The following is a 24204-nucleotide window of genomic DNA, read 5'->3' on the forward strand; positions in this document are numbered from 1 at the left end:
TCCATCCATTTCCCCCCTGCCGATTGAGGCTTCCGCTGGGGCCCAGGGCCGCCTGAGCTGCTGCAAATGTTTTACCCAGCAGCACACGTCACCGCCGTGAGAGCGCAGACGTCCCAAAATAGCCCAGACAGCAATCGGCGCGAAAAAGGGGGGCCCCGAGTGTTATGAGCGTTATGAAAGGACGGACGGTGCGCAGACGCGATGCGGACAGGGCAGAAAGACTGACGCGGTGAACTTGTTCACATGCTTGCTCGGCGCGGTCATTATCAGCGCGTTTTATCTTTTTTTTTTTTTTTTTTTTCTCCACAGCTGGTGCTCTCCGTGTTGCTTTAATGTCAAGACGTGATGTCAGCGTGCTGCTGTGAATGGTAATGATCTCATGGAGCCACTGAACCCATAAAAATGCCACTAGTGGAGTTTTTATGACATAATAAGCATCGTTTTTTTTTTTTGTATTTGTGGAATATTTTTAGTTTAGCTATATGACAAAGTGCATTTATATATACAGTCTACGTCAATTTAAATCAAGTGAAAGGGCATGATGTAAGATCGTAGAAACTGTGGAAAGAACGCGCTCCATTTTCAGCCCCTTCTTGGGTCGCCCGGAGCGCCAATTGCCAATCCATCTTCGATACTGCACAGGGAACTTATTTACGAAACAGAACTTCCCCCTCCATTGCGCTATTTATACGTCAGACCACCCCCGCAGTCAGCAAAGCTGCCAACCTAGAGAAATTGACTTCCAGAACAATTTGTCCGAATCATTTAGATTTTGTCAAGAACATTTCCGCGGAACAGTTATTGCAGTATATGATGGAATGGGATTTTATAAAAATGGAATACTGTTCAGTTGCACAGAATAATCATGACTCGATAACCATAATCGTTCATAAATTCTGGCTTTTAGCTCTTTTTCTTTCTTACAAATTTACACGGTCTCCAGAGTAAGTTGTATGCCCCCATCTAGCGGTCAATAATAGAATTGCAGTACGCCCAGAATACGGAAGATGAGTTTTAGAACAACACCGGGGTTATTCACTACACCCCCCCCAAAAAAAAAAACATTTGAGCAAAACGGCGAGATTACACTTTTTTGTATTTGCATAATTCTCAACAGACGCCTCTTTCAAATAGACTTCTGGTCCCATCGACAGCTGAGTGTGTAAACTAAGGAAGTACAATGGAATCCACTGCCGTTTTCTTTTGGGCATGATTATTTCCCCGTTGTTGCCCCCGGGCCAAATGACACGCAGGCTTTGAATCAAAAGCAGCTAACAAAAGGCGACATTGAGATATTTTTTTTCCATTGCTTCACAGTAACAAGTCAGATTCGTGGAATTTTAGCAAGGTTCTTAACTTACTCGGTAATGGGCGTTAAATTGTTGCGTGAGATCATCAGAAACCGATAAACACGTTTTGAGAAGCTGCGGCGAAGCTTGTTTTATGTGCATGTGCGTTGAAAAACACGAGACGCCTTTTGTAAATTACCGTTAAAAGTATTTGAGGGTTATTTTTTCTTGAAGGTTGTCTCACAATGTCCACTTATGCAATGTATTCAAACGTGGGTTTGTTCTGGTGGGTCTTTGTTTACGGCCTCACAAGTATAAACATCTCAGGCAATCGTGCATGCAAACGCAAATTATATATTTAATCATAAACATTGCATGGATGACACCTTAAAAATGTAATTACTTTGACCGTCAAATCTGCTTGAGCCACAATGACAAAAAAAAAACAACGCAAGCGATTCTACAGCCCTCCACAAGGGGACACGATTTCCCTAAAGAAACTCCAATGAACGTGTTGTGCGCTTGACTTTCGTTTGGAGCTTCTTCCATGTGTCCCTTTTCACGAATGGGGTTACCCCCAAAGTCAACAGGATGCCTGCTGTCATTCCAAGCCCACCCGAGGGGTGTCGGCGCTGTCCGGTTTAGCCTGCAGAAGGCCAGTTAAGAGCTCGTAGGTGACAAACACCACCAGGTTGACGGGGAAAGCGCGTAGGCAGTTGATGCCCAGACTCCGGAAAAAGACGCCCGCTCCCTCGGTGCGCGTGGTCTCCGCGATGCAGTGGATCAACCCCCTGTATCGCCGCGTCTCCCGTGAGCCATCCACCTGCAGGCGGGCCTTAATCACGTCCATCGGCGTGCTCATGGACCACGCCACCGTTCCCGCAAAGCCCCCGGCCAACATCACCGCGCTCCAGGCTAGAAGACGAGACAAACGTTATTGCGGTCAAGCGAGCGCTGGGTGATACAACCTAGTTTCTTTATGGAAAAAAATCTGTCATCGAGTGTCGCCCTTCACCTGGCTTCTCCGTTCTGCTCTCACTCAGCAATTCGCAAACGGTGTTGTAGGTCAGAAAGTACATGCCGAACCCAGGGCCGTCCCTCAGCGCCAGTGGCAGGGCTCCCCGGTACAGCCCCCGCGGACCTTCCGCCTTGAGGATGCTCAGCAGACAGTGGACCGGTCCGCGGTACTTGGGTTTGCTCCCTTGCCGCATCGACTCTGTCTGACACTGGAGGCGCACTTTGACCATGTCACCGGGCGCTACAAACAACACCTTGGCAAGAAAAGCGAAGCACGTGTGTCACTTTAGAATATTATTATTATTATTATCCATTCGTCCATTTTCTGTAGCTTGTGTGATGCAGATGATGGCACAGATGCGGAACGCGTAATAGAAAATGGAAGGATGGACTAAGATGAAACAGTCAACAGTGACGAGTATGTAGCTTCCAAGCTTAAGTCTTGTGCGGTGTTGCATATGATGGCGATTTGTTTGTTTGTTTTTTGGGTACCTGCGTTATTCCGCCAACCAGTCCTGAAAGGAAGATCTCCGGCTTGGTACTGGGGACGTGGACAGTCCCTCGCGCCTGCTTCAGACACTGCAGACAGTTTCGGTAGATCCCGAACGCCACCGACGACGTGATGGAGATGGTCGTCATCGGCAGCGCCATGCCTTTGAAGAAGCCGTGCACCTGATGTCATCATGGAAAATATTGTACATGGGTATGTTTATTTTTTTTGATATATATTTTTAAGTCTTTTTATCCCTTTCACCCTGTAACTTGATAACATGATAAGCTGTCCGATGGCGTATCCGCCCTCCATGAAAGGGTTAAAGTAAGTTTGATCTCTCTTTTGCAGATTTTCACTTGTTGCGAATCGGTCTGGAACGTGACAATGTGGCCCCACTGCAAGCGGACCAACAGTAATTTCCTCCATCTGCACGGAAATCGTAAGGCCTCTTCCTTGTCTTGTCTTATCCCTCTACAAGCATTAATAGAAATGCTCATGTAGAATTTGCGTAAACCTGCAAAATATCTGATGCCGCTAGGTCACCTCTTTTTTTTTTTTTGACAGCGCCCCGTTTTCGCCAATTAAAAGAAAAAGCAAATGGGGGGGGGGCGACAACCCTCGCTCCTATAAGGCAAGCACAGTATGGATTTAGGGGATTAAAAAAAAAAAACGGCGGGGCAACATTCCTGCTTTAAGGCAGAAGACACCACCACATTCCATCTGCAGGTGTGCCATAATAGAGGAAGGGCTGGGGGGGGTGGGGTTCAACAGAATTGTAATGGAAACCAATGTAAAAAAACAAAACAAACAAACATGATTTAAATCAAACCCCAAGACAAAACATGAATTAAATCAAGCGCAATAAAAATAATCAGCTCAAACTTATAATTCAGAGTCATCTGTTCGACGCCATTGCAACACCCACTCTCGTCGAAATACTGTCAGATTAATGCTCGGATTGTGTTCCAAATGAAGAGGCCATGCACATATATTCTCACCCCTTCTTTGAAAAACGTGGTGGCGATACATTGCCATATTCCCGAAAACTGTCTTTGGGTTTGGATCCGGACCTGGAGAATGGAAGTAGATGAGTGCTGAGTTTTTACATGGAGTTTCCAATCATATTTGCAAATTAAAAAAAATAAAAATTGAAACCGGGCACCTTCACAGTGTCCAGAGGGTATCCCACAGCCACGCCACAGGCCCCTGCGCAAAGAAAGGAAAGCAAGTACACACACACACACACACACACACACACCACCTCGTAACCTAACAATTGTCTTATAACATTGCTTATTTTCTTCGCAATTGGTTTTATTCTCATTACATTATGACTTTCTTGTAACCCCGATTCACTCTTCTAACTCGGCAACTTTTAGTCTCTCAACCTTACTGCTTTCGTTATGGAACATAGCAACTTTATTCTTGGAATTTAGTGATGTTTTTCTTGTAGCGTCACTTCATTCTCATAACTTTACAACTTTTAACAACTTCATAACTGCAAAACCGCTGCTGGGATTTGCTTGCAAGTGAATCCTTTTAAGGATTTAAGCAAGCTCAAGAAATAGGAGAATGTTGTCAAATGTATACTTTTTTTGTGGTGATAAAAATTAAGATTCAAAATCTGATTAAAGATTGATGTACAACTAATGATTTATGCCGTGATATAATAATTACATATTTTTTAAAAACTCACTCACGTTTTGTCAACATTGGATTAAAGTACACTACGTGAAGAATTACAGTTACTCTCGTGAATGTGAAGGGCACCTCAGTGGCTAGCTACACCCCTGAAGAAAATACTACGGAAGCCGTAAGGTTCAGTTTACAACTTGGTTTATAATCGGTTTGCCGGGTATGTTCCGGGTATGTGAGTGGCTATCCGTTGTTTATTACCTACATGTTCATTGATATCTACTTTTAGCCCGAACGATGTCGGTATTAGTTCAAACAGACAAATACCATCAAAAAATGTAGTAGCCGCAATGTTGTTTTCGGCTGTTACCTGCCAACGAGCCGGAGACGAAATCGGCGACGTGCATCCTAAAAGCATGTAAATAGAACCTCGCGTGAAATTATGTCGGAGCATATGGCCATTTTCCTTGTCACCGGCGCTGCTGTTGCCTCGCACTGCATTCGCTGACTTCCTTGCACGCGTAACTGTTATGTAACGTCCTCGGGATGAAGTGCGGGAGGAGAGTCGTTCGTGAAAAATAGATCATTTAAAGCGAGAGAGGCTGTCAGTGGCGGTGAGCCAAACGTCATCACAATTTCCAGCTTTGAGCGCACGTCAAAGAAATTGCTAGTCATTTAAAGTGTTTTCTCGAGACGTTTCACATATGTAAATCCCCACGTGACATCATTTAAGACCACTCCCCTTCCCTTCCCCGGGTTGGTCGATGGCAGGCGTAAAGGGTGTACACAACAAAATGAAAGCGTTATTACCATTCGCTGATTGGTCAACCACACCGGTCTGTTATTTCCGGTTACGTTCTGGAAACTGCATCCTGTTAAAAAAAAGTTGACAGATGATTTTGGGGAGTATTATAACACACAGCGACTGCCACGTGTATTTTTTCGGAATCGAGATAAACGTTCCTCGTGCCGTGACGCTGTTGAGAGCCATGAGCCATTTCCCGGCATTAACCAATCGCAGGCGAGAACAGCCGATACGCTCAGGTGTTGACTTCATTCGAGCCCTTTTAATGGTCAGGAACCCACCAAACCCCGCCCTGAAGTAATTCAAACCTTTGGAGCCCCTCCCCAACACTCCCCGCGTTAGCCAATCATGGGACATAAACATTGGTACAAGCAGGTGTTGGCTCCGTTCCCGACCTCGGATTGGTCAAAAAGCTGCCAAACCCCTCCCCCGTGAGTTGACTTCCTATGACGCCCACTGCTCCAAGACAACTTCTGTGAAGCAAGCACACAAAGCTGTCAAGCGCGCTTCCGTGAAGACGAAAAGGTCACGCGGTGCTTGTATTAGCATAAAGATTTACAAATTAGTAGCCAAACGTGACACGCAAGCCAACAGGGAGGGAAGGAAGAGTCTCGCCAAGTGCTCGCTTAAGCGTCGCTTCAATTAGTTCATCAAACAGATTACAGCCGCCACTACGCGCCTGGGCGTCAAGGAAATCGATTAAGTGGGTGTGGAAAAGAAGCGAGATTAACGTGTTTTGCGTAGAGAGTGGGGAATCATTCAAACGCAGCCAGGTGACTCGGTGTTGAGCGGTGATGGACTTTGTGGCTGGCTGCGTCGGCGGTAAGTGCGCGCCCCCCCCCCATCCCTTCCCGTTTGATAAAGTGATGCAACTCTGCGTTCTGATTACGACTAAATGCAAATTCAAAGTAGATCCGCGGGCACGATGGAGCGCATCGAGATCGCTCTTGAGCCGTCACTCCAGAGTCTGCACAGTGGAGCTCCGTGCAGGTTTTTAGATTAAAAATCACGAGAGCAACGCCGATCTTAGTTTCATGCACTTCTGGGTGGTTTGTGGATGGTCATGGGACACTGAAGGTCCGTGAAATGTCTGCTGGAATGGAACATCACTGGTGCTTGGCAAGACGCTCATTTGAACAATTCAATCAGTCTCGATTTAAGCAGCCGCGCCTACATTTTGATTGGCAAAAAATAGGGTCAAGAGATGTATGAGAATGTATTATGCGAAAATCAAGGCTGATCACAAGGGAGAGGTGATTTTTTTCCCCAACAAATATGAGGGGGAAAAAAAGTAGCAATTTAATGTAAATTCAGAATTTTACAAGAAAAAAATGGTTTGGATATGATGTAGTTTTAGGTTGCTTGTTATGAGAATAAAAATTCTCATTTTACAAAATAGATTTGGAATATCAAGTATAAATGACTAATATTGTAGAAAGAGAAAAAAATCTATATCGTGTAAACATTGCAAATTTTTTTCAACAATACAATTTTTTTTTCCTCGTAACTCCGCCACTTCATATCGTATCATTCAGACTTGGCTTGTGCCTTTGACGTTCTTTGTGACATCACTTTAAACTCATAACTTTGCAACTTTATTCTTGTACTGTAACTTCGATTTAATCTAATGTCGCAATATTGTCGTAACCTTGGTTTTCCTACATTTCCTCTTCTTACTTAATGTTTTTTTTTTCTTTTAAGATCACTTCCTTATCTCACGATTTTCAATTTTTTTGGGGGGGGGATGGATTTGTGTCTTTACTTTTGACTAGAGATTGTCATTGCAATCATGAGCTGTTGGGCCACCATTACGCGGCAAACAAGGAGAACGAATGACGTTTCGTGAAGGTTAAGCCCTCCTTAAGCCCGTGTTGTTCCGCTTGAGGTGCGACCAAAATGAGCAGTTGAGCTTGTCAGCCACCGGCGGGTGTGTGAAGTTTCCACACACATGACACGGATGATAGGAAGGGGTATGCACACACCCCTATGCTGACCAATGGCAGGCTTTGTCGACAGTACACTGCTGGGGCACGTGCTTGCCAACATTCTCATGTAACTTTGTTGCGGTGGGCCAAAAACAACATCAGCTATAAATTTTGCCTTTTTTGTTTGCTTGTTTGTTTTAAACGGTGAATGTTCAAATTATCATATTGAATTGCTAGCTTAATGCTAACATTGAATACGAAACGCCATAGGCTGGCTACAAGAAACTAGCATAGGTGTCATGGTAGTTCTAAAACTTCAAACTGCTACTTAAACACGCAGGGAGCCTCTGTCGTGTACTGTATTTTTAAAACACGTTGTTTTTTATTTATTTAGGTGACCTTTCTTGTGTCCGTGACGCACACGCTAGTAGTGGTTGATTGAGATCAATGGCCGGCGTCATTTGAGTCAACACACACACACACGTTTGTGTTCTTTTCCTGGCGCTCTCTTTACAAACGGGTCATGTGGTCAAGCAGGTGCTTACGTGGGGATGAGCTTTCAGACGTTTGTTTACAACTGAGGACGGCAACCGCCGCAGGTTTTCAATGCAAACTGCCCTTCGTCTCTTTCGATTGTAAAGTTTTAAGATTGGTGTCCATCCTAATCCCTTTCAGGGACAGCGGTTACTACAGTGGACAGCCTATCAGGTTGCAGGTTATCTTTAGTGGTGTATGAAATGTTTTTGTTACTTTCACTTGACCTGTCTTCGACCTTGGGTTGCCTTTCAGTCACCCACGGGAATAGAATGTTGCGCTCTATTTTTGTTCGCTGTGAAGGTGCTTGCGTACTGGTTGCAGACTCCGTATGAGACTCAGGTGGCTCAGAAATGACCTCAGTTCAGGGCCAGGTGATGTGACAGCGTGCCTGTCGCCACTCAGAAAGATGATGATAGCATCATTTTGCTGCATGTCAGTCAACTTAAAAGTTGGAATCGAAGGAAATGAGGGTGCATTTCATTTTTTAGAATGAGAGTCTTGATCATAACGTGAAAAGGTTATTTACTTCTTGCGTAAAATAAGACTTAGAATCTTAAAATATTATTCATGATCATACTCGTGGGGATAAAAAAAAAAGAGAAAAAAAGTTGTATTTGGTTTAGGAAGACGTATTTTTTCTGTAGTCTTAATATTATGAGTTATTTTTAAAACCCATTAAAAAGTGTTGGAAGGAAAAAAAGTTATTGGTAGGATTTTTTTTAAAGAAAAAACATTTAAGTGATTTTTTTCTTAGGAAAAAAAAAAGTAAAAATATGTTTACTCATTGAGGACAAAAAAAAAAAAAAGTGAACCCAGCATACTTTGTATCCGACATTTGCCAATTCTCAGATTTTTGAGGGGAATCTGTTTTCAATTGTTGGCAGGAAAAAACTCTCTTTTGTTTTCAGGCCTCGCTTTGCGACATACCAGCCGCGCTCGGTGTCGAGTCAACAAGATTGATGGTGTGTATCGCGCTGGAACAAATTCACATATTTTGAATGCCTCGTTTGTGGTTTGTCCTCAGGTGCTGCTGGAGTTTTAGTTGGTCACCCATTTGACACAGTGAAGGTAGGAAAGAACACTTTAACACTGATTTACATATCTGGGGTGGGAGTGGGGGGGTGTTTGTACTCTTCGGTTGATGAAAAAAAGAAATCCACAAAGGTCACTGAAATAGGTTAAATTGTGGTTCAACAGAATCTTTAAAAGGAAAAAAATGGTGGCTTGTACAGCCGCGAAATATTGAGACACTTTTGATATTTTTTTGTACCCTGCAACGGATTGAAGCCACTTGCCTGTGCCTGAATAAGCAAAGAAGCCCCAGAACATACGCAAGCGTCCTCCGAGCTTCACGGTAGGGACAGTGTTCATTTTCGGTCCATTTGTAATTGTTTTGACTTTTTATTTAGCTTCAAGTGATTTCAGTGACCATTGTTGGGGTTTTCTTTCGTGAACAGAAGTGTACAAATAAGTGCAGTGCGTGCAGGCAGCCAAATGGCCTGACATGCCACCTCACTGACGCAGGAAATGGCGGGTGTGGCTACAAAACGCGGTTGTGTGTTCCCCCCCCCCCCCCCCCCCCCAGGTCAGACTGCAGGTCCAGAATGCTAGTAAGCCTCTGTACCGCGGCACCTTTCACTGCTTCCAATCAATCATACGCCAGGAGTCGGTACGTATTGACAACACTCCCTTACTCTTGGACGTGAAATACCGCAAAAGTCTTATTGAAACGCTTCCTCCGTGCCTCCTTCCAGATGTTTGGTTTGTACAAAGGCATCGGCTCCCCCATGATGGGCCTGACCTTCATCAACGCCATCGTGTTCGGCGTGCAGGGCAACGCCATGCGCATGCTGGGCCGGGACACGCCCACCAACCAGTTCTTGGCGGGGGCGGCGGCGGGCGCCATACAGTGCGTCATCTGCTGCCCGATGGAGCTGGCAAAGACGCGCATGCAGATGCAGGGCTCGGGTGAGAAGAAGTCCTCCCGGAAGATGTACAAGAACTCGGCGGACTGCCTGTTGCGCATCTATCGCCGCGAGGGCCTGCGGGGCATCAACAGGGGCATGGTGACCACCTTTGTCCGCGAGACGCCGGGTTTCGGGATCTACTTCCTGGCGTACGACGTGCTGACGAGGCAGCTGGGCTGCGAGCCCGACGACCGCTACCTGATCCCCAAGCTGCTGTTCGCCGGCGGTTTGGCGGGCATGGCCTCGTGGCTCTCCACCTACCCGGTGGACGTGATCAAGTCGCGGCTGCAGGCGGACGGCGTGGGCGGCGTCAACCGGTACGGCGGCATCGCCGACTGCGTGCGGCAGAGCGTGCGCAAGGAGGGCTACGTGGTGTTCACGCGGGGGCTCACCTCCACGCTGCTCCGCGCTTTCCCCGTCAACGCCGCTACCTTCGCCACCGTCGCGCTGGTGCTCATGTACGCGCGGGGGCCCGAGCAGGGCGCCGGCGACTGCGAGGCGGCGCCCCAGCCCGCCGGGCGTCACCCTCAAGGTCAGGCTCAAGCCCAGACTTCCGGCCTGTGAGTACGCTTCTCTGTTCCGTCTACTGATGACACTTTACAGCCCCAGCGAGGCGAAGTCCCGACCGCTTAACTCATTCACTCCCAAAGACGTTTTTAAACGTCTTTTCAGACTTGGTCTAGAATTGGCTGGTACTGAATGAGTTAATCACGACGATTGCCGGCTACTTTTTTAACTTCCTCGAGCCCAACCTTTTTTCGCTTCGCAGTTGTTCAAACTTGTCAAGCAGCAACCACTTGCACTTGCTGAGATATGCACTTGTTTGTGTGTATTTACATGAGGCGTGGATGAAGGAAAATAAAATCGGGAGAATAGTTAAATATCCTCCCCCAGAAAATGTCATTGAGATAAGTCATTTTCCTCCTCCGAAATACTCTTGAATTGTCATAATATTGCACCTTATTTTCTTGATGCAACTGTATTTTCAATACTTTTTTTTTTTTTGCTCCCCAGAATATTACATTTTATCCTTGTAAATGTATTGAAATTATTCTGGCATCATCGATTTTTTTTTTCATGAGTTAAATTTGCGTCGCACCTATTTGCGTCGATACAATCACAAAAATCGATATTGATTTGATTGACACCCGGGACCAAAAGCGCTTTAGAAATGCACAACAAAGATATGAGGTGGCGGAATGTGGAGGGAACATTAACCAAAAGAGGGAGGGAATATTTATAACTGGCGTGTTTATAAAAAATTTTGATGGGGGGCGGGGGAATGGGGGGGTTTGTGCGTACAAGGTTTTTACTTCTGAGGAATGTATTGTATTTCCGATCCAGAACTGGACAGTGCTGTACTATAATGACACCTATTTATGTTTTGGAAAGTGTGCAAAATAATATTCTCTCCCGTGATGCTTTTACAATCCGAAATGCTGGATTTGTCGCTAGGAAGAAACAAAATAAGTCAAGCTATGCAATCAGCTGGTCATCAATTAAAAAAAAATTTTTTTTTTGCTGGTGAACCCTCTCTGAAGCACAAAGAATAACTTTTTTTTTCCCTGATACACTTGACAAAGTACAAAGGAGTATTAGGGCCATGCAGAAAAGAGGTTGAATATGATAATTTAGGAGGGGGGGAAAAATACGTATTTTCTGGGATTCGTAGATGCATATTGAAGGAAAATATTTTGGGATTTTAAAAATTCATTTCACATTTTTAGTCTTTCAAGGAAAAAAAATGATTTTGAGAACGCTGTTGTGTAGTTTTATTACGTTAAAATTGTAGCAGATTAAAATGAATGAAAACTTCATTTTAATGGGAACTTTTTGCCCAAGAAAATGCAACAAAATGCCTCAACAACTTTTTTTTTTTTTTAATCCTTTCAGTGTAGCTCTATTACTCCTTGGTTTGCAAAGCGGTTGAATAAGAACTTGATCTCGTAGTAGCCACGCGACTGTTTTGGTAGCTTGAGAGTATCTGCTTTATTTTGCCTTACTTTTTACACAAACTGACATCATGTGACGGAAGAATTGTTTTGGAGATGGTTTCTATTGTACAAAGAATATGTATATGCAACGTATAGACTTTTTTTTTCTCTGTCTCGTGAGGTGACAAGTGTGCAATTTGAATATTTTATTTGTCACGTGGTTGACTGTGAGAGTTCAACGTGAAAGATGTAGACATGATAATGGTTGCATTTTGTTGTGGCAATAATCATCTGCACAGTGAGGTCAATAAATTGTTCTTTTTAATACACTAATTCCATATCTAAAATGAGAAACTTCCCTCCCGATTTTATTTTCTTTGTTTGATGTGCGTGTCTACCAAATCTACTTAAAGGGGGAGTTTGATGAAACACCGTTCCTGAGGAAGAACCTGAGATGGAAGTGCGTATCACAGGTACATTTATCACCTCTTTCACTTTTAATTCAAATGTATCCCCCCACACACAAAAAAAAAAAGGTGTAATAGTAACACGACTACAAATGAGGAATGTTTCCAACATAAGCAGCCGTCGCGAATGTCAGTTTGTTTCCAGTGCTAATGCTAGCTTAGCATTGCTCGAACAGTTGTGACTACCAAAACTATGCACTTTTATAATTGCATGCTGGTATGAATGGACACTTTTTCCACTCTGGCACTATGTTCAAGTACAGTTTTTACTTTCTCATCTGGTGAGGGTTTTTTGTTTTGTTTTTAAGTGGGGGTTGCCTTTCCATCTGGACTTGTGACATCTCTTGCTTAACAACCAAGAAAGAAAATCCATTCAACTCATAATTTTATTAGACATCCCCCCAAAAAAAATGCATGAACTGGTTTTACCGCGGCGGATTCCGACATGTTATGATTGCATCACTCCATGTACAGCCACAAAGATTCAGGTAAGCCGTCAGTTTTTGACATGAAGTCACTTTTTGTGCGCTTTATCAACAGGAAGAGGACCTGTGGTAATGCATTTGCAATTAAAGTCCGTGCAAGGTGTTCATGATACCAAATTGTACAAACTTAATTTCCCCAGCCACCTAATGGATGGACGAGTCTTTATTTCTTTGCAGTCTGGAGATGCTCGCTCACATTCTCCCAGTTGATGACGTTCCAGATGGCCTTCACGTAGTCAGGCCGGACGTTTTTGTACTGCAGGTAGTAGGCGTGCTCCCAGACGTCGATGCCCAGGAGAGGGATGAGGCCTGGGGGGGTGAGAGTTCGGAAGGAATGAAGCATTTGGGAAGAGACACTCAAGGAAAACCGAGTGAGACAAGACTGACCTGTGGTCCCTTGCAGAGGATCCTGGTTGGCGCAAGCTGCGATGCAAAGTCTTCCGCCTTGTTTGTCGTAGCCCAGCCAGGACCAGCCTGAGCCTTGGACTGCCACCGCGGCGGCAGACATCCTTTCCTTCATGCTCTGGAAGGAGCCAAAGTCCCGCTTGATGGCCTCCATGAGCTCCCCTAACAAACAATGCCGCTTTGCATCATGCGTTTTGATTCAGTGTTGGGTGATGACTCACCACTCGGGGTCACAAATGTTTCCCGAAGACTAAAAGGGAAGGGCAATGTATGCTACTTGGCTAATGTTACCTTGTGGCTCTCCACCAGCATTGGGAGAGAGATTAGTCCAGAAGATGGTGTGGTTAATGTGACCTCCTCCATTGAACTTAAGAGCAGGCTGAAGGGCGACCTGCACAGTCACGTCTCCTAAAACACACCACGACCAAAAGATGGCGTAGGATGAATCATTCTAATTTGCTACTTGTCGTTGATTCGTCACCACGTTCGCTAACCCTTTGCAAGCGCCTCCTTATACTTCTCCTCTGTCACGTTGAGGTTGTTGACGTAGGTGGCGTGATGCTTGCTGTGGTGCAGCTGCATGATCTCCGCGTTGATGTGCGGCTCCAGGGCGCCATAGTCGTACGTCAGGTCAGGAAGCGTGTGCTTCTGTCTGTGCGCCTGCTGCACGGCTTGACTCAAACTAGCAGCGCACCTGAAACGCACACGGTGACACATTTGCCTTCATTAGGGTCACTGTTGAGATACCGTGTGATTTGTTTTAAGTGGGATTTTATGCCATGTCTAGATAAATTCAGTCCACGTGTTTATGAAGCAAATTATATCAAAAGTTGAAGTGATAAACCACTGTTTGCATTATAGTTGCAACTCGATTTATGACTGACTGACCTATGTTTACGTCACACTTGTTTGGTAACCATCCAAGACAGAGTAAAGAAATGTGATAATAATAATAATAATAGATTTTATTTATAAGCGCCTTTCAAGACACCCAAGGACACTTTACAATAACAAAAAACACAAAATAATACGGGTTGAGCAGCGGCAGCCAAAACGCGCCAGCGTTCACTCAACCCAAAAGTCAAAGGATATCTTAATCAAAGATTTAACACTATTTAAGAATGGTACAAAACAGCTAGGTTTTATTCTCTGCATTGTCTACTTAAAAAAAGAAGAAATGATTGCTGACACACCAGGATATGTTTGCCCTCCAGAGTCCCTGAAGCGTCGTTCCACGCTGCTGTGCTCGTAGAGGACTGCAATGAGTTTTTCCGGAGCGCCGCTGAGCTTGAGGTACTCAGGTAGGTCAGTCAGTCATAAATCGAGTTGCAACTATAATGCATGTTTCGGTTTGCTGACATGCCTTGGCTTAAAAATAAATAAGGGAACTGCACATTTATCGATTACAGTGCCATCATTTGGGCAACCATATTGGACATTTTTTTTTATTCAAGTCCTTCATGATGATGAAAAAAATGACTGATTACAAGTTAGTTTGATTGGAAATGCATTGGCAACGTAATCCATAACAATGTTACCTGAGCACAACATTGTAAGCGCAATATTTACCAGTCTAGTGTGTCTCTCAAAAAGAGTGCGCAACAAAGTAACCTAGCCGGACAGCTCCTCTGTGTTAGCATGTGCAAGGTTAGCTTTGGATAAGCAGCACAGCGTTGTTGTGTCGTGGGTATTTCACGAACCCTGTAGAGCAAGTGCGCAATGAGCCGCTGGCTGGTGAAGTTTTCGCTTTACCTGCGGATATGAGCAACTCTGCAGAGCATGTTGGTGACGATGTTAGCGAGACAGAAGCGGATTCTTTTCGGAGCCTTTTCACCAACTGCCCTTGAACTCAAGTTGGGCCGGTTCAATTTGACAGCCGCGTGCGACCGTACCATTGTCAACACGCGGGGGGGTTGTCGAAATGAAATGGGCTACACTGAAATCAATGAAAACGTATTGAATGGATTTCGTATTTCTGAATTACATTTAAAACCTTATACATTATATTATACACACGTAACATTTTTCATATTGTGTAGTTTGTCGGAATAATAAATGTATGATGTTTTATGCCTATTTTTAATGTCACTATTTTAATAAACACTGCAGACAAAATAGAAAATACAAATATTATTTGTATGAAGTAAATATTTGAAAATAGTTTGTACACTTAAAAAGGCAAAAATCACAAAAAACGTCAGACTGATCTTCAAAGATCGTCTATCAGAGTAGAAGAATGTCTCTCTTCAAAACACAAACAAATTTGGACATGAAAATTAAAATTCTGAATATGAATATGAAAATTTGGACAGTTTGAAAACAATAGTTCCCATGGTGTCTTAAATTAGCTAAAGTTGAAATGGTTTGAACAAGTTTTGACCCATGAAAATAATTATTTAAATTGAATAAGATAAGAAAAGCTTTATTTGTCCCACAATGGAGAAATTTGCAATCTACAGCAGAAAATTCTAATGAAGAAACAATGGAATTCTGTCGCACAATAAACAGTTCCGAATAATACTTTAAACTTTAGTTGGTGTCCATAATGCGGAAATGTTCATTGTGTGTCACTAAATATTTGGAGAGTGACACGTCTTATTTTTTTCTCTTGCTGCGCTCTTTGCGTGACTCGGCAGGAGGTGGCCGCCATCCAACTCGCCTGCTCCATTCCGCTTGTGTCCTGCCTTCGCAAAACAATATGACAGAGCTCCTCGCCTAAATATAACCTCGCCTTCGACGCCACGCCGTGAACGAATCGTTCCAGCCGAGACGCCCGGAGACCACCACCGCAAACGGGAGGTGGAGGGGGAGCTGGTAAGTGGCTTGTGAAGGCCCCCCGTTTCGTGCAGCCCGACCGTGGGCTCGTTTGAGGAGAAGGAGCGAGCGAGGGAGGGAGTCGTTTTCTTCACCGCCATTTTGTGATAACAAGGTGCCGAGAACATAGGCGATATTGGCATGATTGTTGCTTTTAAATCGGGGGGGTTGTGGAAGCCACGCGCCATGGGCTAACATAAATGCGTGTAATCGAGCAGCGGGGGCGACGCGTAGTCAGCGGGTGAGCGTTAACATTAGCTTAGTATGGGTGTCGTGCTAAGTGCTAGCTGCCACACTCGCGAGGCTCCGGACGCTCTGTGCTAGCCGGTAGCTTCGCCTTCCCCTTAGCGTCCCGCTTCAACGCCGTGCTCAGCAAAAGAATGCATTTCAAAAAACATTTCGAGGAGCTTAACTGCATTGTCGTGTGTTTAAAGCATTTGTTTTGCTAACTGTGCCTCCCCTACCTGCAGAGTTCACAATGACCAACGAGGAGCCTTTGCCCAAAAAGGTGAGCTTATTTGACCCAAATCAGATCCTACATTCTGTTATGGCAACTGAATATTGACTGTGCTTTGTTATTTCTTCTACAAGGTTCGCCTCAGTGAATCTGATATGAAAACCTTGACCCGAGAGGAGCTGTGCACACGGTATATACACACACACACATTTTATACACATGCATTACAGTGAACCCGCGTTTATCGCGGGTGACATGCTACTGCAGCCATGCATCAATGATCAAAATCCGTGGAATAGAAAGGCCTCATGTCAAAAATCTTAGTTTTCCCCCCTTCCATGTGTTTTGGACCTGGGCTGAACAATTTTTTAAATTGAAATCAACATCGCCGTGTGGTGGAATGCAATTTTCAAATTGCAATGGCTGGAAATATGGAAAGTAAACATCTGCTTCATTTCAGACATTCAGTAATATATGTGTGTCTAAATTAAATGCTTAAGTACAGTCCACATGTTGATGTAAGATGAAGCAAAAAAAGTGCTAAAGCTACAAATTGCTTGACATTTTTGCTGCAGTCTGATTTATGACAGACAGGCTTACGTTTACGTTTTTTGATAGAATTTGGTTGGGGTCGTGAACACTTTAAAGGCTGCAAATTAAGTCTTTAGTAAGTGAACATCCCTATTTGGGGTGGATTGAAAAAAAGCTTTTTCACTTTTTCACTGGATTACATCGCTGGTGGGATATCCTGTTGGTTCGAGGAGCCTCGCGTCACATGTATTCTCCTGTTATTAGGTGGAAACAGCACGAGTCGTATGTGCAGGTCCTGGAGGCCAAATATGCTGAGCTTTGTTGTAAGTACACATACTCCGTCACACTTGCGTGACTCTTGATGGAATCATACACGTGTCGATGATGGCCGAGGGTTAGTTTCCTGACGCCTTTACTTTCTTCTCTCCGGGACCGCCAGCCAATGATGTAACAGGCCTGAAGGAATCCGAGGAGAAACTCAAGCAGCAACAGCAGGACTCTGCCCGCAGGGAGAACATCTTGGTCATGCGGCTTGCCACCAAGGAGCAGGAGTGCACAGTACGTAAATCTTTCTGTTCTTATCGATGGCAACATTATAGGCGTAAGTGGAGTGGATAAAATGAGCGATTGTGATTGTGTTTATATTTTGCCTGTGGATAATTTTGGGTGTCATCAGTTAAAGCAGCCTCATTGGCCACAATGTAAGGATGGTATTGGGAAATTCTCTCCCTTGCAGCCCAGTAAGCTTTTTGTTTCTCCCCGTAGACGCACATCCAGTACCTGAAGCAAGCCCAGCAGCCCAGCGCGGCCCAACTGCGCTCCTCCATGGTGGACCCGGCCATCAACTTGTTTTTCCTCAAAATGAAGGCGGAACTGGAACAGACTAAAGATAAACTGGAGCAGGCCCAAAATGAACTGAGTGCCTGGAAATTTACACCTGATAGGTAACGACAATCGAAATAACACCCCCCCTCCTCCCAAAACCGCCACCTCCCCCAATAGAAGTCAAGACTTCTGCACGTCCCCACCACTCTCACTGCAGCAACCACGGTGGGGGGAGGGAAACTGACTAAAACCACTCAAACTACCAAACCAAAAAAATAAACATTGGTGATTTTGATCTGTGCTGCGGCAGCTGCAGGCCATTAACTTCATAAAAAAAAAAAGAAAAGGGGGGGGAAAAAAAGACGGTATGGTCAGGTGAGACTTGTGTCCCACCCCGCCCCACCCCTGTCATCGGCATCACAGGGCTTGAGGAGTCTGGACTGTTCCTGAAGACTTGTCCCTTTACCACCCGGATATGGCCACCCCATCCGCCTCCTCCGCTCAAAGCAGACAGTCGACAGCTTAAAATAGGGGGGCGGCTAGCTGAAAAAGCGCAATTGGAAGCCTTTAAAGACAATTGTCGTACTCGTCTAAACTGTGGAACAGGCCCACGCGTGTACCTGAGAAGCGTACTGACTTGTGGGACAGTCTAGATACCGCAGCAGCGCAAGTTTAAAAGTAAGACTTAAAACTGTGGGCGGAGCCACGACCTCGCCCCGCAATGTACTTTTGGGATCGAGGTGCGAGGGTCCACTGCCCCCCTCCCCCATTTCCCCACCCTCTCATTCATGGTACGTAGTGTGTTTCCATGCTTTCTGTTTGTTGCAATTTTTGTGACTTGTTTTTTGACCGTCGGGCTCGTTGGCGCGCGCGTCGACGTCGAGCGGCGTGTTTTCTGAACACCGAGGCGAAAGCCCGCCAGTACAAGCTGTCAATGCAAAATGTTCTTTCAAGTTGATGATGATGTACCCGCTTGTATTTGTGTGTTTACTCGTGAGCTCATGATCCTTCTCTCTCGCAGCTATTTTGTGCCCCCACCGCCCCCCTCCCGTGAATTAACGTTCTTATTCAGCGACATAACCTACAGTGCCTTTTGGGTTTGAAACCCCACGTCCTCAATTAAGCGCTGTGAGTTGCTAAAGGTCCAGGGACGGAAACATCCATTGTTTTCAGCTGCATTGAGAGTCACTTGGTTCCTCAGGAATGCAGATTAAATTTAAAAAAAAAATTATATATTGAAATGTCTGTGGTGCAAGATTCATATTATTGTACAACCAGCGGGACTGTTGTAGCATTGTTTTGGCTCTTTTGACTGTTTTGTGCTATGTTCAAAGCCATGACCTCACAAAGCCGCCCCTCAGTAATCTTTTTGAACTCGTCGTGTTCCAATTGCCCCCCGCCCCCCCCCCCTTTTTTTTCTGGGACCGTATAGCCAATATGACGGAGCCAAATTGTGCTCGTGTTGAATACCGAATGTACTGAGGTGACTCCCATTTCATCACATTTCATCCAAGTGTGTACCGGCTTGCATCTGTTTACTCTTAAGAGGCTTTCCATTTACATAGGCTTTGTTTTATTTGTGTCCAAAACTGTTTTGTTTTTTTGTTTTGTTTTTCCCCGAAATGACCAGTTTCTCTCCACTTTCTCTTTGTTGATACAATTTAATGGTCGTTTCGAATGTTGTCGCTGGGATGCCTCGGCCTCGCCATGTTTTTTTGGTCTCCTGGTTCCTCATGTGATGTCAGCCTTGTTTCCCTTGCAGCCAGACGGGCAAGAAGCTGATGGCCAAGTGTCGGATGCTGATCCAGGAAAACCAGGAGCTGGGGAAGCAGCAGTCGCAGGGGCGCATCGCCCAGCTGGAGGCCGAGCTGGCGCTGCAGAAGAAGTACAGCGAGGAGTTGAAGAGCAGCCAAGATGGTGAGAACGTGACAAAAGGACAATCACTCTCCAATAGTTTTTAGAATCTTATTTTGAAATGTTTCATGATGGACAAAAAAAACAATTAAGTAATGTCACCTGAGAGATGAATGTACTCACCAATCTTTTGGAAACTGATTTTGAGTAGTTCGATCGGATATTCGTTGCCGGTTAATTTTGACATCTCTCAACATGACCGCCATTTTAAGATGGCCGAGAAACTCATAAGTGAAGTGAAACAAGGAGCCGTTTTCCTGCTCATCATCGTCCATCACTGCTATGAGACCTTTGTGCTATTGACGTGATGCCGGTTGACACCCCCCCCCCCCCCCACCCCCATAGAGCTGAATGACTTCATCATCCAGCTGGATGAGGAGGTGGAAGGGATGCAGAGCACCATCCTTGTGCTGCAGCAGCAACTCAAGGACACCCGGCAGCAGCTCACCCAGCCTCCTCAGGGGGTCTCCGCGGGGCCCAGCAGGGCGTCAGCCGCCGCCGAGCCGGCCACCCAGCCCGAGTCGGCCGCCGCCCCCTCGGACCCCGCCGCCAAAGACTTCGGGAGGGTGTCCAACGGGCCCAGCAAGGGGGCCCCTTCCCAGAAAGGCGGCAGCCTGTACCGGGAGGTCAGCAGTACCGACGAAGACTTTGCCATGTCACCCATGGCGTCCAGCCCCGGAGAAGCCGAGACCAAACTGTCCAACCACTCGGAGGAGGTGTCGGGGAGCCATGGCGGCCGGGCGGGGGCGCCCGTCGCTTTGAGCGCAGGGTACGAGAGCGTGGACTCTCCGACGGGCAGCGAGACCTCATTGACTCAGCACTCGAACGACACGGACTCCACCACTGACCCCCACGAGGACAAGGCTGCTGCCCAGGTCATCAAGGGCACCAGGACTTCACGGCATGCTCAAAACGGCCTGGACTCCACCACAAGCGACGGCGCCGTTTTGTAATGTACCCTTGGAGGGGTCTCTTTTCTTTTTTCCTGTCCCCCCCCCCCCCTTCTATTTTTTTTTTTTAAATACAGAACACAATGACAAATGCATAGTGTGTAATGCAGAATTGCTGTCAGGCATTTTGCTTTCCTATCCTTCCCCTTTAGCTTCTTGTGAAACACATTTGGGAACATGGGAAATGGTTGATGTTAGACACAATTGAGTGGATGTTTCATTTCAGACAAAAAAAACCCCTCAACATCAACTTTAGTATGTTTCATTCTGCTATTGATTTGAGTTGGCCACTCACATCCGCTGTTGTAATTCGTCAAGTCCAATAATTAAGCGGCATAAACATCTCACTTAAGGTCTTGACCTGTGTTCATATTTTTTATTTCAATTTTAAACTTTAGTTTGAAAAAAAAAGTTCAAAAGATTCTGTGAGTAGTTTCTAAGAGATGTTCATATTTGGACTCCAGTCCTTTTCATGTACTGACCAAATACCAATAAAGAATTTTAATACAAAGGAAAAGCCACTTATTAATTACTCTTGATCAATACATTGACATGAGACGCATTCATTGCTTAAAAACAGGCTACCTGCTTTATCAGAGTATTATAAAGTGTTATTGTTCCAATAAACTGGTGTTAATACATATTTTTACGCCAAAAGGCATGTGCTTGGATTTATAACGAGCGCTACCACCTCCATAACACCTGGTGTCGCTGGCGTGCCTTTCCATTCCAATAACGGCAGCCGTGTCAACAGGATCTGCTGCAATTTTACCCACAACAGGACAGTACAGCCCAGTCAAAGAAAGCAGCAGATTGCATCCAAGGCAACGTTTCATCGGCATGAATAAGGATCCTGTTGTCATCGTCTCTGCCGCGCGGACACCAATTGGTAAAATACACACACTTTCCACACCACTATCATTCATTTAAAAGCCACTCACTTCCTCCATTTTAAGTATTTTTCTCATTGAGTTCATCTTAACTGTGGCTCGTCGTCCTCTCAACCGATTCACCTGGAAGCTAACTTGAAATCCAATGTTAATCGTATTAAATGGTGTCGTTATATTGAAATAAAATGTTTTTTTCCCCAGCTGAATTGAAATTAGTGAATTCATGACGTTTGGTCAAACTGTTTCTATTGGCTGCATCTGAGCGTCTGCTCTGTGTCGAAGGCTGTGATTGGCGAATATTCATAGGGCCACGGAAATGACATGATGTGATTGGTTACTGACAACATGCGAGCACATTGGACCAGGAAATCATTGACGTTGTAAATGACTGTCAACAACTGTTTGCTTTTTCCATTTTGTGAAAGTAAAAAATGTTAATGTTAAACCAATCATATTATGTGAAATATAAAGTTTATATGTTTTGTGTCACAGTTTAATATTTATGAATTGGCATACTTTACAGTATATATTAATTTGTGGTTCCTATCTTAATATTTCTAAGATGTACTTGGATGAGCAACTACCCTGTCCTCACACGAAACAGAATCCATGTGCAATATGTTGCCTTACATTTCCATTTTTCCCACTAAAGGGTCCTTGAACGGTTCTCTGTCCATGGTGCCTTTGCATGATCTGTGTTCTGTGGTGATAAAGGATGTCCTAAAGCGGGCTGCAGTGCGGCCAGAAGACGTGTCCGAGGTCATCATTGGGCACGTCCTGACGGCAGGTACTACCAGCGGTCAAGTTGGCATGGTCAACATCCACTCATTAATATTTCCTTTGCCATCTGTCTCGGAGGGCACGGGCAGAACCCGGCACGTCAGGCTAGTGTCGGTGCAGGCATTCCCTACTCGGTCCCGGCATGGAGCTGCCAGATGGTGTGCGGCTCTGGGCTGAAAGCTGTGTGTTTGGGAGCTCAGTCCATCCAGACCAAGGAGTCCACTGTGGTGGTGGCAGGAGGCATGGAGAGTATGAGCAGGGTGAGGATTGCAGTGGCTGACAACATAGTAGAGAAAAAACTACAGTCTACACTCGCTTTCTCTATTGTTCTTTCATCAAAACCGGGAAGGAGTTGTGTGACATCACGTGAATTGTTTTCCCTTTTCAGGCTCCTCACACGTTGCACATGCGTGCCGGAGTGAAAATGGGAGACGCTTCCCTGCAGGACTCCATGTTGGCCGACGGTTTGACCGACGCTTTTCACGGCTACCACATGGGCATCACAGGTGTGGCGGTGCGAAATGATTGAAATCATATGAAGTGGATATAAAAAGTCTACACACCCCCTGTTTAAATGTTTTTTGTAATATATATTTTTTTAAAAAAGAGACCAAGATAATAATTTCAAAAAAATTTTTGGCATTAATATGCGGTGTGTGTGTCCCCGCCCCTCAGCGGAGAATGTGGCCAAGCAGTGGGACGTCAGTCGAGAGGCGCAGGACGTCTTCGCCGTCCGCTCGCAGAATAAGGCGGAAGCGGCTCAGAAAGCGGGATACTTCCTTCAGGAGATTGTCCCAGTTGTGGTTCCGTCCAGGAAAGGCATGTAACAACTTGAGCATTTCACTGTTTCACGCTGATGATGATTATTTTTATACCCTGGGACATAAGACAAAGATAATGATATTCAAACATTGCTCATGAAAACTAAACTAAAAGGAAGCATTAAAAAAAAAAAAGAAAACTGATCAAACTTCTTCAGGCACGGTGGAGGTGAAGGCGGACGAGTTCCCTCGGCATGGCAGCAGTCTCGAGAGCATGTCCAAACTTAGGCCGTGTTTCATTAAAGACGCCAGCGGTACCGTCACCGCCGGCAATGCTTCAGGTGAGCGTGACGTCGCACACAAATAAACTCTTGGAACGGGATATTTGCCAACCTCCCTCCTCACGCCGTAGGTATTAACGACGGCGCGGCTGCCGCCGTGCTCATGAGCCAATCGGAGGCCTCAAGGCGGGGCCTGCGGGCCATGGCCAGAATCGTGTCGTGGGCTCAAGCCGGGCTCGACCCGTCCGTCATGGGCAGCGGACCCATACCCGCCATCAGGAAAGCGGTGAGAAGTGGAAACTTTACATTCAATCTTAATCTTGACCATTTCTTGCCACCCCCCCTAAGAAAATGTCTTTCTTATTTTAGGTGGAGAAGGCAGGGTGGCAACTGGATCAGGTCGATCTCTTCGAGATCAACGAGGCCTTTGCCGCGCAGTCCGTCGCCGTTGTTAAAGAGCTTGGACTGAAAGAAGAAAAGGTATCTTTTTCAAATCAAGAAATGAGACTCGACGTGGCACCGCGAAACCAAATTTCCCGCTTCAGGTGAACGTGAACGGCGGCGCCATCTCACTGGGTCATCCCATCGGCATGTCGGGCTGCAGGGTTCTGGTGACGCTGCTGCACACGCTCCAGAGGACCGGCAGCAGGACGGGCGTGGCGTCTCTGTGCATCGGAGGAGGCATGGGCATCGCCATGTGCGTGGAGAGGCTCTGATGGCGCAGTATTGATCCCTTCAGTGTAAGAGAGTGCTTCATGGTTAAGTGTTTTTGCCGGGGCCTTCTTGTTGCGCTTCAAACTTCACATTCCGCATCCATTTCCTGTAATCAGGAACGGACTATCGTCCAGCAGAATTGATACCATGATAAGCTGTCCACTGTCATAACTGCTGTCCCTGAAAGGGTTAAATATAGCTACCATGTGACGAAATTAAAAAGCGGCCTACTTTCAAGAAAGGCGTCAATCTTTATTTGTGGGTGGTGGGAGGGAGTAATGCTGAGTCAGGGTTTTTTTTTCCTTCCAACAAAATATCCTGATTGAAA

The 24204-nt window shown here is 45.5% G+C and overlaps 5 protein-coding genes across 8 annotated transcripts; 3 read left to right on the plus strand and 2 right to left on the minus strand.

Annotated features, from left to right (window-relative positions):
• Window positions 1–1414: 1414 nt before the first annotated feature.
• Window positions 1415–5120, minus strand: LOC147185631 (solute carrier family 25 member 47-A-like). Of its 3 annotated transcripts, XM_086104171.1 has the most exons (6): window positions 4805–5120; window positions 3962–4005; window positions 3798–3869; window positions 2799–2978; window positions 2305–2560; window positions 1415–2204 (listed from the first exon to the last, which is right to left on the minus strand). In XM_086104171.1, exons 1-6 carry the CDS (start codon window positions 4839–4841, stop codon window positions 1891–1893), a joined length of 903 nt encoding a protein of 300 aa, XP_085960297.1. In that variant the 5' UTR covers window positions 4842–5120; the 3' UTR covers window positions 1415–1890. The 3 variants fall into 3 exon arrangements, with proteins under 3 accessions (XP_085960297.1, XP_085960298.1, XP_085960296.1); XM_086104172.1 differs by lacking the exon at window positions 3962–4005; XM_086104170.1 differs by lacking the exon at window positions 4805–5120 and having other exon boundaries at window positions 3962–4631.
• On the plus strand, window positions 2881–11935 carry LOC147185632 (mitochondrial basic amino acids transporter-like). 2 transcript variants are annotated; one of them, XM_086104174.1, is made up of 5 exons: window positions 2881–3009; window positions 3148–3238; window positions 8726–8769; window positions 9287–9370; window positions 9456–11935. In XM_086104174.1, exons 2-5 carry the CDS (start codon window positions 3184–3186, stop codon window positions 10230–10232), a joined length of 960 nt encoding a protein of 319 aa, XP_085960300.1. In that variant the 5' UTR covers window positions 2881–3009; window positions 3148–3183; the 3' UTR covers window positions 10233–11935. The 2 variants fall into 2 exon arrangements, with proteins under 2 accessions (XP_085960300.1, XP_085960301.1); XM_086104175.1 differs by lacking the exons at window positions 2881–3009; window positions 3148–3238 and adding an exon at window positions 5733–6061.
• Window positions 11936–12441: 506 nt separating this feature from the next.
• LOC147185633 (superoxide dismutase [Mn], mitochondrial-like) lies at window positions 12442–14854 on the minus strand. The gene is made up of 5 exons (XM_086104176.1): window positions 14712–14854; window positions 13454–13653; window positions 13251–13367; window positions 12942–13121; window positions 12442–12863 (listed from the first exon to the last, which is right to left on the minus strand). The coding sequence occupies exons 1-5, from the start codon at window positions 14852–14854 to the stop codon at window positions 12718–12720; spliced, it is 786 nt and encodes a 261-aa protein (XP_085960302.1). The 3' UTR covers window positions 12442–12717.
• A 742-nt stretch (window positions 14855–15596) lies between these two features.
• On the plus strand, window positions 15597–21093 carry LOC147185634 (pre-mRNA-splicing regulator WTAP-like). Its single transcript, XM_086104535.1, has 8 exons — window positions 15597–15773; window positions 16244–16281; window positions 16365–16420; window positions 17026–17084; window positions 17201–17319; window positions 17527–17705; window positions 19349–19503; window positions 19846–21093. Exons 2-8 carry the CDS (start codon window positions 16252–16254, stop codon window positions 20451–20453), a joined length of 1206 nt encoding a protein of 401 aa, XP_085960661.1. The 5' UTR covers window positions 15597–15773; window positions 16244–16251; the 3' UTR covers window positions 20454–21093.
• A 100-nt stretch (window positions 21094–21193) lies between these two features.
• Window positions 21194–24117, plus strand: LOC147185635 (acetyl-CoA acetyltransferase, cytosolic-like). The gene is made up of 9 exons (XM_086104452.1): window positions 21194–21339; window positions 21993–22127; window positions 22199–22380; window positions 22509–22626; window positions 22796–22939; window positions 23100–23222; window positions 23294–23448; window positions 23532–23642; window positions 23708–24117. Exons 1-9 carry the CDS (start codon window positions 21291–21293, stop codon window positions 23876–23878), a joined length of 1188 nt encoding a protein of 395 aa, XP_085960578.1. The 5' UTR covers window positions 21194–21290; the 3' UTR covers window positions 23879–24117.
• The last annotated feature ends 87 nt before the right edge of the window (window positions 24118–24204 follow it).

This window comes from Hippocampus guttulatus, chromosome 23 (assembly GCF_054856545.1).
Source record: "Hippocampus guttulatus isolate MCC_2025c chromosome 23, RoL_Hgut_1.0, whole genome shotgun sequence".
NCBI lineage: Eukaryota > Metazoa > Chordata > Actinopteri > Syngnathiformes > Syngnathidae > Hippocampus > Hippocampus guttulatus.